This window comes from Crinia signifera, chromosome 1 (assembly GCF_055691185.1).
Source record: "Crinia signifera chromosome 1, ASM5569118v1, whole genome shotgun sequence".
Classification (NCBI taxonomy): domain Eukaryota; kingdom Metazoa; phylum Chordata; class Amphibia; order Anura; family Myobatrachidae; genus Crinia; species Crinia signifera.
In genome coordinates, this window is record NC_139217.1 from 117,088,683 (window position 1) to 117,104,167 (window position 15,485).

Here is a 15,485-nt window from a genome sequence, read left to right on the forward strand (position 1 = left end):
ATTTTCATAAACAGGGAAATAGACTGTGGTGTTCACTAATAAAGATTACTTATTCACACTGAACATTAAGTTATTTATTTCAGTTTCTGTTACTTTTTTTGTTCAAATGTTTATTCTGATAGTATGCGCAGAGCATAGAGAACAGGGATGTGATCATCGTTGCACTCACAGGAAAATAAACAAGGAAATGTAAGGTGTTTCCCATGTGCCCCTTAAGGCTTATAAGACCACACATCTGTTTCTGTGCAGGGTAAATACTGGCTTATACACAGTATTTCTACAATGCAATTTACAGTAGATTTCAGTTTGAACACACCATACCCAAATCTAAATATTATTTATGTTTTCAGGTAAATTTCTACAGGTGTGCCTAGCATCATCTTTGCTACTGTTTAAGGTGCATATGCATCCCAATTGTGATTTTTTATGCCCACCTGTGACCCGTTCGCTGGGTGTACAGATGTAGCCGGCCTCATTAAGCCAGTCAGTGCACGCAGCTACCCACAACAACAGCCCCTCCAATTCCTCCCCGTAACCGTGCCTGGCTCCCTGAACCGGAGACGTGCAGGGATTCCGACCCCCACTGCCGAAATACTGGGACACGTGTGAGACGCTCGCAAGTCCCAGTCAGATTGAGTGCCTCACCGTCGGCGATCGACAGCGGGGGCATTCTAGTGATTCCCGGCGCTGAACGAGAGGCTCTCCATCTGTATGCAACATGTGGTCCCATGTATTTCAGGGGCATGTACTGTTCCCACACATGTTCATGGGGATGCTATTAGCAACAAATGACCAATGATTTGCTATGGCCAGCAGCAAAGCTGTATGTTGAACAATTCTCAAGCTACACGCCCTTGGCTGCCATAGATACTGAGCTCTTCCATAGCTTTTCAGGAATACATTGTTGATGAACTGGTTCAACTAAGCAATTGCTAAGCTTTTAAAGAATGAAACGATATATCTATTCCGACTTGAGCAGAATGTAAATGGGACAAACATACCAATTTGTATATGGGGAAGGGGGGTTGAGGTATTATCCAATGTTAAGATAACAATGTAATATGAGAAAGACAGGAATCTTTTTATGCAGTTCTAAACCTCTAAGATCTGACACTATTCCTGGTACCTTGGCTTGGGTTAATGGAAAAACCTAAAGTTGTATCCTGTGTAAAGAAATCTCCACGGTGGCTGGAAATATATTGTAAGTTAATCTCAGGCCCATCCAGGTTGATTTATGGCCACTTTAGAACATGGACGGAGTGCAATATTCTTTACCCAAATAAACTTTTGTGTGGTAAACTGTGAGCAGCCTAATTGTCCGGTCACAGAGAGGTAAAGGGATGAAGGTTTCTATTTCCAAATACTGTATGTAATGGCATGTGCAATGTAAGGCAGAATTGCTCGCTTTATGCCAAGTTGTTTCAGCCGATATATATGGAATACTAGAGCAGCCATGTACCACCTCTCCTGCATGTCTCCTTTCTGCAGTGTGAGTAATGTCTGCTGATACCATTCCAATGTTTTCATTTTAGCCTAATGTTCCTTCTAACTAAACAGAGAAACATAGAATGTGACGGCAGATAAGAGCCACTTGGCCAATTTAGTCTGCCCCTTTTGTTTTCCTTTAGGTAACCTTAACCCTATTTGATCCTTAGTTCTGCATAAAGATATTCATATGCATGATTAAATTGCTCTAGGAAACCTTCCAAATAACCCAGTTTCTCGGTCATCCAGCAGGGGACACTGCAGTTATCTACATTGGGGATAGAGCTGGTGTACTGGAGGAGTTGGCACTTTAAGAAATTTAGTGTGTGGCTGGCTCCTCCCCGTTTATCAACAACCAGCAGACCCCGTATTATAAAAAGTGTCGTCGGAGTCGGATCCTTGAGCTAGGACTCCTAAGAGGGACTGTGCTCTTCAATTTTTTTTATACAGCTGAGGACAGGCAGACAGTTTAATTCTGCCTGCCTGCTATGTGGATAATCCTGGTAGAGGGGCAGATCGCCACTGCACGCAGTGTACCTCCTGTGCCCCAAGCACTGGGGCCTCCACACCAGGGACCCGTCGCAGCTGCACGCAGCTTATGTTACGGGTCCAGGGTCTTAGTGCCACACAACCAGCAGCTTCACAGAGCCACCTGGCAATGGTGCACCTGCACCACTGTGGCACCTGACAGTATGGCGCGCTGTCAAGCAGGAGCACAGCTATGTGTTGGAAGCTGATAGCTGCATATCCAACACATACACACATATTGCGGCCGTCAATCAACGTGCTGCAACAGCCCCCCTTCACCAGCAATACATTTTACAAACTGGGTGCCTTAAAAGTAGCCCAGGTAGTCAGGGGGCGGGGCTATTCACACAGTGCTCCCAGGACCCGGCGCCATCTTTACAAGACATCCGGGTCTTCCTGCACGGGGGGGAGGGGAGGCTTTTTCAGGCTTGCTGTTGCCCACGCTGTGCTAGGACTATGGCCCCCATAGGACAACGGCAGGTCCCGGTACACCAGGGCTCCTCAGTCGCTCCAGCACTTCCTCCTCAAAACCTACAGGGGACTGTAACTTTATTGGGGCGAGTCAACATTGTGACTGTTCAACAATGTATGTTACAGCGCCTACTCAGACCACTGAACCCTCTACAGACCTATCCAAGCGTAAGCGTAAGGCTATTCCCTCTATTTAATTAGATAATTAGATAATGACACCTTTGAGGAGGAAAGTGAATATATAACAGAGCCTGAATTGGAAACCCCTCAGGACAATGAGGTGAAGGATGATTCTCAAGGTGTTGAGGGGTTAATTAACGCAGTAAAATGAACCCTTTACATTGCTGATGAGGAGCCTCTGGCTTCTATATTTGGAAAATACCAGAAATGTTTAGTTTCCTTCTCAAGCTCTGTGGAACTTGAAGCACCGTTATTAGCTGTGTGGAAAACACCTGACAAGAAATTTCACATTTCTAGCATTTACGTTTGTTTTACCCTTTTCCTCCAGAATCTACAGAAAAATGAGAAACGCAACCTCAGACGGATGCTTCAGTTTTGCGGTTGTCTTAGCATACCACGCTCCCAGTTCCTGGAGCAGTATCCTTGAGAGAGGATCACGATCGTCGACTGGAAACTACTTCGAAGTCAGTTTATACAACGGCTGGTTTCCAGTTTTGTCCTGCCCTGTCAAGTGCATGGGTAAGCAAGGTGGTGGAGAGTTGGGCGGTTGACCTGACTAAAAGGCTTACAGGAGAACAGGCCCAGATCTGAGTTAGTACCACTTGCTGAAAATATTAAAGATGCAGCTTCTTACTTGGGAGAAGCATCCACAAATATTGCTGATTTGGGCGCCAGGATTTCGGTCTTAGCGGTGTTAGCAAGGCGCACCCTCTGATTACATTCCTGGCAGGCTGAGGTAGAGATTAAGAAGACGGTAGAGGCCCTCCCCTATACAGGGGAGGTACTTTTTGGTCCAGAACTGGACAAACTAATATCTCAAGCAAAGGGAGGTAAGTCTTCCTTTCTTCCCTCATCAGCACCGCCTACTAAAAGACCCGTTGTAGGGCCATCCTTTCTAGCATTTTGAGGCTCCACAAATTTCAGAGGAAAATCCAGAGGTTACTTTGCCTCTTTTAGAGGACATTGAGGAAGACGATCTAGAACTTAAGTGTCTGCACCAGCTACATCTCGTCACCATAAACCAAAGTACACTGAGTAGACCATGGCAGGACGGGCTCCCGGCCCACTTGAGGGATCCCTTAGTGGGCGCAAGACTGCTACACTTCAGCAAACATTGGATATCAGTCTGTCGGGACAACTGGGTACTCAGAGTTGTATCTCTAGGTTACACTCCGGAATTTGTCTACCCTCCCCCAAACCGATTCTTCACTACCGGTTTCCCAATCTCACCAGAGAAAAGAGACCTTCTCGGTTTGGCAATTCGGAATCTTCAACAATCAAACGTAATCGTGCCAGTTCCAAATGCACAGAAGGGTCAGGGTTTTTACTCAAATCTTTTTGTAGTTCCCAATCCGGATGGGTCCGTCTGCCCAATTTTAAATTTAAAGGACTTAAATCGATACACTGTGTATCACAGGTTCAAAATGGAATCCATTTGCTTGATGATTGCCGGACTCGAACCGGGCGAATTCTTACTGTCCCCGGATCTCAAGGACGCTTACCTACACGTCCCCATCTGGGAACCGCGCCAAAGGTTACTCCGATTCGCGGTTCAAGATCATCACTTTCAGTTGAGAGCACTTCCCTTTGGCCTATCAGCTGCACCCTGTGTCTTGACAAAGATAATCGCGTGCATGATATCAGCCCTTCGCTTACAGGGAGTAACACTTGTCCCCTATATGGATGATATTCTTCTGAATGCCCCATGCCAGGAAACAGTTGTGAAAAATGCTCTCACATGTTAGCTTCTGGTTCAACAAGGATGGGTCATAAATAAAAAGTAAAAAAGTAATAGTTCCAACCGTCCCAGCGCATTCTGTTTTGAGGCCTGATAATGGACATGGTTGCACTGAAGATCTTCCTTCCCATACTCGGGCGGATGTTCTCCTCCGAGAACGAGTGATTCGAATTCAATTGGACAACACAACAGGGGTTGCATAAATAAATTGCCAGGGATGAATGAAGAGTCGTGCTGCGATACAGGAAGTTCAGCCAATTCTGCTATCTGCCACTTGTCTGTCGGCTGTGTTCATCCCCAGAGTGGAGAATAGGGAGGCAGATTATCTCAGTCGCCAAGATCTCTGAATCTGGTGGTTTTTCACCAGTTGATTCTCAAATGGGGGACACCACAGATAGACCTCATGGGATCCAGAGTGAACCACAAACTTCCCCTGTACTGTGCCTGAACCAGAGACCCGGCAGCTCTAGCAGTGGGATGCCCTATCCATTCCATGGAATTATGACCTGGTCTACTTGTTTCCACCAATCCCTCTACTTCCAAAGTTGCTCAAACGGATAAAAAGAAGTCAGTTTCCGTAATCCTCATCGCACCCGATTGGCCACGGAGAGTATGGTATTCGCATCTTCAAAAAATGCTAGCAGATGATTCTTGGTGGCTCCCGTTGAGTGCAGATCTGAATTCACAGGGGACACTGCAAGACCTCCCTGCGATAGTCATCCTGTTTAAAGTTTTGTTTTTTTCTGTGTTTGCATGGCATGATGTCCATTTGCTGCATAATTTTCAGTTCTTATTTCATTTGTTTTTTCCTATATTCCTCCTCCTTCGCCCTGGATATGACCTAGTCTCCTCCACTCTCGGACACAGTTTTTCTAAGACTGAGTTCTGGGTGGGGACAGAGGGGGAGGAGCCAGCCACACACTCAATTTCTTAATTTCGACTCCACCAGTACACCAGCTCTATCCCCAATCTATATGACTGCAGTGCCCCTGCGGATTCGGAGAAAGGGAATTACTGGTAAGCACCAAATTCCTATTTTCAGACATATGTGAGGGTTAGAAGGACATCTCAGGGATAAGTAAGAGCATATAAAAAGGGGTCAGAGAGATATTGGAGAGATAAGTGAGGGCACAAATAGGTGGGAAAAGGTTTCTCTTGGACATAACCGTGGCAAAAACAAGGTAAGTGTTAATTTCTGGTATGGTGCACTTACAGCAGCGGTTGATGTGATTGTTGAGGGTTTGCTCCATTATGGTTCCCGTCTATTTGTGTGCAGCAGCTGTGCAGACTGTTCACAGGCTTTATTCCTACTGCCACCTCCCTACTGCAGCTGCTGGCTGAGCTGTTTGCTGATGCTGCAGTTGGGGCAGGCAGTACCGTGCTGTTTGTAAGTGGCAATGGGTTGCATGAGCAGGCACTGGTGGAATGACAGCAGCCAGTAGGGGTCAGGGGCTCGTCCACACCTAGAAATTTCACTTTTGAATGTGGAAGAAATTGAGGACATGTGACCTCAAACAACCAGCTTGTCATTAGAAATATCCAGATCCATCATGATCATCCCATCTGAAAATGCTGCCAAATGCACAAATAGGATGCAAACTAGGTATATATCATACCTGCCTACCCTACTGAAACAGCGGGGAGTGTCCTGAAAATCAGATGGCTCTCAAACCCCCGGAAAGGTTCACAAGTACCCACACATCCCAATCTGCCGCTGAGTCAGATACCAACAATCTCGGAGCTTCTGGGAGGAGACAGAGCTAAAATGACGCCATTTTGTGTCATTTTAGCCCCACCCCCTCCACAAAGGGGCTTGAGTCCATCCGTGCCCCCAATGTGCATGCCAGTGTCTTCTCTCCAGGCTTCTCTCGGAGAGGAGAAAGAAGAGCTACTGTACAGTAGGTAAGTATGGTGTACATGCAATAAAATATATGCTGCACTTCTGAATCTTCCTTGTTTCTGAATCTACTTAAATACAGTATATACACAGTTGTATTATTCATAAGCCATTTTGGAACTATGCTACTGTATATTACACTTTGCAGTAAGAACCATGTTTTTCTGATTTTACAGATGTCTTATGAGTCCAGATAATGCTGACCCTCAATTCCACTTACAGCACAGAGGGCCTGTGAGCATGAAGGGGAAAACAGACCCGATGCAAGTGTGGTTTCTGTCCAGAAAGAACACAGAACCAGAGGTATGGCTAATCTGCATGCAGGTATCCACACATCTTACAGCTTGTATTAAATTTGAAGTTCTAAACCATTCTCATGGGAATGATTCATGAGTATTGATTGGTCCACAGTAATTAGATCGACAGTTAATAGATCAACACATGAAAAAGGACAACATGTTGGGGTCGTCAATGACAAACGGTCAACACTAGTAAAAGGTTGACATGTTAATTGTCAACACATAAAAAGGTTGACATTATTTTTTTAATTTTTCATGATTTATTTTTTAAACGAAGACTTGTTCTTACTTCACAATCCAAGTGGGCATAGAGTTAGATTATAATAGTGTGCCGAGCACAGCGAGCCATGTGAGGGGACGTGGTACACTTATATGGTGTCCATGTCGGCAGATTTCGACATATACACCCCCAAAAAAATGAAAAACTTTTCATATGCCTACCATTTCCATGTCGACAGTTTCATCATGTCAACCTTTTGTCAATGTCAACCTTTCATGTGTTTTCATGGGTCGACCTTTTGCTTGTTGACCAATAGTGGTCGGCCTAAATAGGGTTGGCCAAATGATCCACAACAGAGTCATTACAATGTACTTGTGCCCAAATACACTTCTCAATGTCATTTGTGTGATTAACATTTATATTCCCTGCAAGAAACTTTATATTATACTTTAAGTGGACAATTAAAATGTAAGCAAATGACCCACCAGCTGAATAGTGGGGTCCCACCCTTGTGGCCGGAGTAGTGGCATACTGGTGTGGCTGGTTAGTGTAGGAGTCTCACATTGCTCTTAGCTACCAGGCACAAGGGCTGATTCTGAGGTGCGAGGAGCAAAGCAAGTAATGTATATGCAACAGGTTAGGATCATTTGGTCGACCTCAGGAAGGTCGACATTCATCAGGTTGACCACTGAAGGTTGACAGGCCTTAGGTCGACACCCTCAAAAAGTCGACATGGGTTTAGGGCGACACGGTCATTAAGTTGACACAAGCATTAGGTCGGCATTGGGAAGGTCAACGGTCCAAAAGTCGACATGGGTTTTTCTCCTTTTTTGTCCACATGGACACCGTATCAGTGCACCTCGTCTCCTCTCATGGATCGCTGCGCTCGCCATGCTTCGGGCACGGTTCCTCGCTACGCTCTACATGCTATTCTATTCTCCCACCATGCCCTAGTGGATGGTAGGTTATGAAATACCGCCTGTCGGCACATGTCGGCTCAGAAAAAGACATAAAAAACCCATGTTGACCTTTTCACTGTCGACCTTCCCCATGTCGACATAATGCTTGTGTTGGTCTAATGACCCTGTCGACCTAAAGCCATGTAGACTTTTTAAGGGTGTCAACCTTCAGTGGTCGACCTAATGAATGTTGACCTTCCTGTGGTCGACCTAGTGACCGTATACCATCTGCAACAAACCATGCTGCAATGCAAGGGGTGCAAGTTCTGCATTTTTGCATGTTGGGTAACATCGGTGCTATTGCACATAGCCCACCAATGCTGGACAGCTTTATTTTACACTGCAATATAGATTTGAGTTTGGACACACCCTTCTCTTATCCAAAGGTATCTCTGCTCATGTTACCACTGCCCCCTGCAGTGCTGCCTGCTGTCCCAAGGCACACATTAACTTGCTTTCTTTTGCTTTGTTCTCACTCGCCTCAGTTCAGCGGCAGGTGTCCAGACTAGCATTATTTATTTATTTATTAACAGTTTCTTATATAGCGCATACATATTACGCAGCGCTTTACAGAGAATATTTGAACATTCACATCAGTCCCTGCCCAGGTGGAGCTTACAATCTATATTCCCTACCACATGTACATGCACACACAGACATTCTAGGGTTAATTTTGTTGGAAGCCAATTAACCTATCTGTATATTTTTGGATTGTGGGAGGAAACCGGAGTACCCGGAGTAAACCCACGCAAGTACGGGGAGAATATACAAACTCCGCACAGTTAGAGCCATGGTGGGGATCGAACCCATGACCTCAGCGCTGTGAGGCAGTAATGCTAACCATTACACCATCCGTATCCACTATTCATGTATACTGTAGGTCTGGGTCAGGGACGTGCAGTCAGGGGAGGCAGTGCCTCCCCTGTCATAATGATGTGAATAATAAAAAGAAGATATTTATATATCTTCTTTTATTATTTTCTTCATTTCTACCTCTCCCCCTGCCTCCTACCATCTTACACTGCTGCATGTGAGGGTGGGAGGCAGCGGGAGAGGTGCCTCCCGCTGTTAACATTAAAACACAGGGCAGCGGGGGGCGGGTAGGGGAGGGCAGGGGGCAGGGTGCAGCAATGGGCTGTAAAAGCCCATTGAAAATGAATGGGGAAGCGGCACTCATACTGGTGCCGCAATGACAGGGGCACCAGTATGAAGGCACGCCCCCAGATGTGATTGGGTCAGCGGATCCAGTGATGGATCCGCTGTCCAATCACAGACATGCAGGGCCCACCTGGATAGGATGCAGCAGTGCGACAGCGTGGAGTCCGGCGCCGCTGGGAGATAGCCGCTGTCACCGCCGAGGAGAGGTGAGTCCGCCGGGGGAGGGGGGCGCATGTACGCCCTGCTGCCTGTGCCCGGCCGCTGCATATACCATATAGCATGGTATGCGGGCAGACGAGGGGTCCCTTGCCTGTGGTCCCGTGCGGGGAGATCAGTGCCTCCCCAGGCAATGACCTCACCGCACGTCACTGGTCTGGGTTATTTATTTTTAAAGAAGCTGTTTCTGAAGGGAATTTATTATATAAATACAAATATACAAATATATTAATTGTATACATTCTGCAAAGATAACAATTTGCTATGTTTTTAGGGATGGGATTTTACATTTTGTGACGATTGCAAAGGAAAAACCAGCCTGTTAAAAAATACACCCATCATTCCTTAAGAAAGGCAAGATTTAGCCCACCCTATGGGAAACATATTCCCACCCTCTACCAGTGGTTGGGAAAAGACAATACAGTAATTGGGGTCAATCCAATTTTGTGCAAAGTTCTTGCGGCAAGTTAGTGCAACAGCTGCACTTTACGGCAGCTTGGACTTGCACGGTTGTGTTTACTGCCCCATAGGCTTGCATACAAATTTGTGCACATTCCGGATGACATGGTGTGCAAGGAGTGTAATGGCAATTCTCACCGTTCACCCACAATTGGACTGATCCCAGTGATTCCAGTGAAATGCATCTATTACTCATAATATACCAGAGACAAGGGGGTCCATTCAAATAGATTAATACTAGTCCGCACTTACGGTAGCTCTGGACTTGTTGATTTTTGTTTGCATACGAAGAGCTATGAAAACAGGGTGAGATTAGTCTATAGGGGCATACACACGTAGAGATCTGTGCTAAGCAATTTTGCTGGTGTCAAGATCTCCCATGGAGAGCACATACACATGCAGAGATTTGTGCTAAGCAATTTTGCTAAGCTATTTTGCTTAAGCAAAAAAAGGTCGGGTAGTGGTTCAGAATGAGAGATTGCGATTGCTTAGAAAATAGCACAAATTTGCTCCATGTGTAAACACCCCTTATGACGGAGTGGCAGGAGATGCCATTACTGGTGCTTCCAGGCACAGCAATTTGCCCCCCTTATGGCTAATCGAATTGACTACAAAGTGTTCTATCAGTTTGCAATAAAACCTATTTGTATGTCCAATATATGTATGTCCATGTTTGTGGTGGTTCTATGTCTGAGAATGAGTATAATTGCAATGGACACATTTTATCTTTGCAACACCCGCATTATACTTATTACAATTTGTTTCTCTTTGTGTTTTTAAGGAGTAAGTGCAATATAAAAGAATTGATGAGAATCCAGGGAAAATCAACTTATACTACAAAGAACTTTTCCAGCTGACCTTGGGAAATAACATTTGTGTGCTTCCTTTCCATGTTATATTCAAATCTGCAAAAAGTAGTTGTGTTGTTTACTGTGAATATTCCAGTGATCTATTGGTGTTATTATAATATGAGTTTTGTGGTGGTTTTATAAGGCGCCACAGCGTTCCTCAGCACCAGAGAGGTAACCAGCAACAAGGTAGTGACATTATAGGCAAACATAAAAACTATCGGTGGGAACAGCCCTGATCATGAGGCAACTTACTGGCAAGTAATATATTCAGATATTGCCCTGGTGGCAACTTGTAATCTGTCCGTCAAGTACTTATAAAAGCCTATAAAAAGGTGCATTTTGTGTTATATTACTAGGTAGAGTAATTTAACTTAGTGGTCCCCAAGACACCCCAACAGTCCAGGTTTTAAGGATATCCCTGCCTGTGCACAGATTGTATAATTAATTTAATCCTGTTGTTTAGCGTTGTTCTTATTATTGGATGCCTACACTTCATAGACATTAGTTATAGCAGGTCCTGACTGGCCACTAGGAGACGTTTGCCAGAATGACTGCTTGAGAGTATTAATAGGCTGTTCTGAGCTTCTAAAATGTTGGTCCCATTGGCTATATTCATTGTAGCCTTTGGGATATTTTCCAAACCATTTGCCGATACAGGGATCCAAAGTCAACCAAACACCGCCCACATTACCGTCCACCCCCCCTCTCGCACGCCAACTTTCCACGCACGCATGCAAAAGGATGTTTTGCATAAACATCCATTCGCTGCTGCATGCAGGGAGGAAATCATTCGATGGTCGCCGATCATGAAATGATTTCTACTGCGCTCACAGATCTAAGACACCTCTCTGGTGTCTTACATATGCAAGCGCCCTGTATGGGAAGCAGGCGGGCAGCTGACATCCCCCCCCCCCCCCCCATCACGGGCACATTTCCATGGGAACGCTCAGCATTTCGCGGGCGTTCAGTGCTGTGTGCGAGCGACCGGCAAACAATTAATTTGCCGTGGCCACTTGCACCAAGCTGCTGCACATGCGCATAAATGTTTATGCGCATGCAAAGTTGCGAAACATTGCTCACCGTTGCAAATTCGCAATGGTGAGAATGTACCCGAATTACCTCCTTTGTCAGCACCGGTGAATAAACACAGTACATACTGATCAGTGAATAATGGTAGAGAGCTGTGTATACATTACACTAGAGGGCTATAGTTACGTTGCGACAGGCTTTACAATGAATGTTAATGGCGCTTTAAATTTTCAAATTGTAAAAGCCCCTGCTTCATAAATATAGCCCCATGGAGCAAATCAGAAATTGGATATTGTGGGTATCGGTTTTACTGTAGGGCTAGCCAAACAATCTAAAGTAAACTAATGAGAAATTCATGTGCAGGTTAAACCCAGATGACCTGATGTCTGGCAACATTTAGGGAGGAATGTAATAGCTGGCGAGAAGCAGTGAGTGCGAACGTTGGCGCAAGTTCTCCCATGATTCTTAAAGTGGCAATCATTTACACGGAAATACCATCCTGGTTTTGCTATGTAAATGATTGCCGCTTTACATTAAATGTGAGACTCACACTTCCTGCTTCTCGCAAGCTATTACATCCTCCCCTTTATGTGTATCTGCACAGCCATGTTTTCATGCACATACTGTATAGAGAATCTATATCCAAGCCTCATATATAGCAGTATCTGTAACATACACATTCACAGAAATTATAAACCAACTATATCACTTTTTTTTTAATGTTTACTAGTATTTTGAACATTCTGAGTGATAGTCCTTTCTGTCAATAATGTATATAATATAAATGTATATGGTATGTATTTTAGTTATGAGTCCTTATTAACAGGGTATCCTAGTTATAGTGAGATATGTACTTTTGACACAATGAATACAAAGCTTGTAAATATTTATCAATATAAAAGTATTATAGTATATTTTAAATATGTGCCATATTTTAGAGAATTTCATGATATCTATATATAAAATACAACCTTCATATTGGACCATACAGTATTTTTTGTATTATTTTGTATTAGATTGTTCCATTAACTGCTATGGTATTTAGTTCATTTTGGTGTAGACTATAAACCATTTCTAAATGTTTGTTTCCTACATGACACCTATGTGTAGTACAAGTGTCCAGTTGCTGTAAAAACATCCATACTTACGCCATTGACTCCATGATGCTGCCCCGCCACCTGCTGCGTTCAGTCCCCAGGTATTTCCAATATGGATTATCATACTTCACATAGAATTACACTGGACCATTAAAGATTTAGGCTAGTATTTATTTCTATGGTACAGTATAGTGGCCAAGTGGGCACTGATATTTGTTTTAAAGTACCTAAAGGGACCCAGCTTGTTATGAGTGCACTATATATGAAATGCTCGGGAGGCTGGATTGTACAAAAAGCAAGAAACACATTTTTTTGCTATATATTATATATAGCAATTTGACAGGCAAGATATATAAACCACCAAGTCCGTGTAACGACTATTATTTTAATTTCTACTCTGCGTAATACATTGCATACCATGCAAAAAAAATGTCATTGCTTTTTCATATTGGGTAGTTCTAATTGATGCACATTGATGTGAGGTTTTGAGAACAAAACGTGGGATACGGTCATTAGGTCGACATACTGAAAGGTTGACATGTGATAATGTCGACAGGTCAGTAGGTCGACATGGGCTAGGTCGACAGTCAAAAGGTCGACGTGGGGTTTTTCACTGTTTTTTGAGCCGGCATGTGCAGACAGGTGGCATTTCATGCCCTACCATCCACTAGGGCGCGGTGGGAGAATAAAATATTGTGCCGAGCGCAGCAAGGCACCGAGCCTGAAGCATGGCGAGCCATACAAGGGGACGTGGTGCACTTTATCCTGTGTCCATGTCGACTGTGTTGACATTCGGGGGAAAAAACTGTGAAAAACCCCATGACCACCTTTTGACTGTCAACCTAGCACATGTTGACCTAATGCTTGTGTCGACCTTGTCCCATGTCAACCTAGACCCATGTCGACCTTTCAGCATGTTGACCTAGTGGTGTCGACCTAATGACTGTCGACCAACTTATGGTCGACCAAATGATCCATACCCCAAAACGCATAGGAAAGCATTCCTAAGGCACAGTGTTTGATACATTTAGAAAAGACATTACTGTTTAATCTGTAAACGAAAGAAGAACATCACACTGACTGATCCTCTAAAGTGTGCGCTCTTGGAATGATAACGTTGAAGAATTCCACCATTATGTAAACGTTCTTAATACAACCCTCAGAATCCAATGACTCATCTACTGAAAGCCACTATTCCCTGTCACATGCTTACAATCCACCAAGGTTCTAGCTATAACTCCTTGGCTTCAGCCCTCATTGTATTCTCCCTGACCTGAGGAATGTTGAACATACTGTACCACGTTCCTCAATTATCACACTTGCTCTGTCTCAGTCAGATTCCAACTTGCCCAGCATAAATTATACATCAATGGAAATAAAATCTCAGGAATCACAAGGGCCTCCGACAGGCCCTGATTTTACGATTTCAAGGGTGAGATATTTTATTGCAAAAAATAATAATTTCTAGTATATGTTCTTAGCAGTAGCAAGCAATAATGTTTTGAAAAATGCATCTGTCCTACTGTACATGAGACTGATAGAAGCATCTAGATACAGCAACTGGTGCAACAGAGTTCACAGTATGGAATAAGGATGCTTATTATATGAATACAGGCATGATTGTGCTGGAAGAAACATGCAAGTGACTAAGTCACCTAATATCGTTAAACGCTTGGTGCAGCAAATCAACCTTGGCATCCATTTTCATTGTGGTTCTTTCTGTTATGTGATTAGGCTGCTAAAGAACGTGAAAGTCCATGTGAGCTCCTTATAAGGCAGTGTGTAACTATGGTTTTGAGTTTCACCAAGGCAAGCATGTAAAATACTAATATCTGTTGAGCAGAAATTGGTGCAATGGTTTTTTTGTTGCACACATGTGCCACATATGTGCCAAATAAAGATGCTTGTGGGGCTTGAATATTGCTGAGTGTAATATTATGGGCTGTCTAGCGTAAAGTATTATTTATAAAAAGAATAATATAATTGTTTGCTGTTCTTGCAAAATAAAATAAGGGTACTGGTACATGTCCGTTGTGTGGTTGTTACTTCATTTCTTTTGGTGCTGTGCGTCTTGTTGTAGGTGTTCTTGTCGGATCCTCCTCAGTGCATGAGGAAGTGTCAGTCACAGTGTTTTATTAACAAATCCCGCCAACTTTAGAGTTTAAGCTGGGTACACACTTTGGCGATCACTCAGCTGATCAGGGAACCGCTCCCGAACAGCCAAATAATGTGTACCGATATTCATCCCCTGTGAGCATTGCTTGTATGGGATTGGAGGGTCGGCATCTAAAATATTAAATGTGCATGAGATGCGACATCCTGATCCCAAATGTAGCAGAAGTGCTATAAGTCCGTAGCAGTCCTGTATACACATCGATACCATGTGATCAGTAAACTGATTGTATATGTGTGTAATAATACATAGAAATAGTGCTCCAGTCTTACACTGAAGGGGTGAGCTGCCATCCCATACTAAAAATGTCAGAATTCAACATAAATGACAGGTAAATGGATTTATATTGATTTGTTACAGATATGGCATAGTATAAACCAGAGGTTCCCTAACGCAGTCCTCAAGGCACCCCGACGGTCCAGGTGTTAGGTATATCCATGGCTCAGCACAGATAGTTAAATCAGACTGACTAATTAAGTCACCTGTGGCCAAGCATGGATATACTTAATACCTGGACCGTTGGGGGGCCTTGAGGACCGTGCTTGGGAACCTCTGGCATAAACCATAATGTACACATCCATGGGAATGCCCAGTGTTTCACGGATGTCCCCCATGCAAACGCTGGGCATTCTCTTGTAAATGCGGCGTGACTTATATTGCAAGTCCAGGAGAAATCATTCGATGGTCAGTGACCATTGAATGATTTCTCCTGCTGGGGGACATGC

At 44.0% G+C, this 15,485-nt stretch overlaps 1 protein-coding gene across 1 annotated transcript in view; it reads left to right on the forward strand.

Moving 5' to 3' along the window:
* The window catches only part of GUCY1B1 (guanylate cyclase 1 soluble subunit beta 1), an 81,227-nt gene extending 66,613 nt beyond the window's left edge, over nt 1–14,614 (forward strand). The window contains exons 13-14 of the mRNA XM_083172233.1: nt 6,476–6,602; nt 10,392–14,614. Of these exons, the coding sequence (XP_083028359.1) occupies nt 6,476–6,602; nt 10,392–10,397 (133 nt within the window). The 3' untranslated portion in view covers nt 10,398–14,614. The remainder of the gene's footprint in view (nt 1–6,475; nt 6,603–10,391) is intronic.
* The last annotated feature ends 871 nt before the right edge of the window (nt 14,615–15,485 follow it).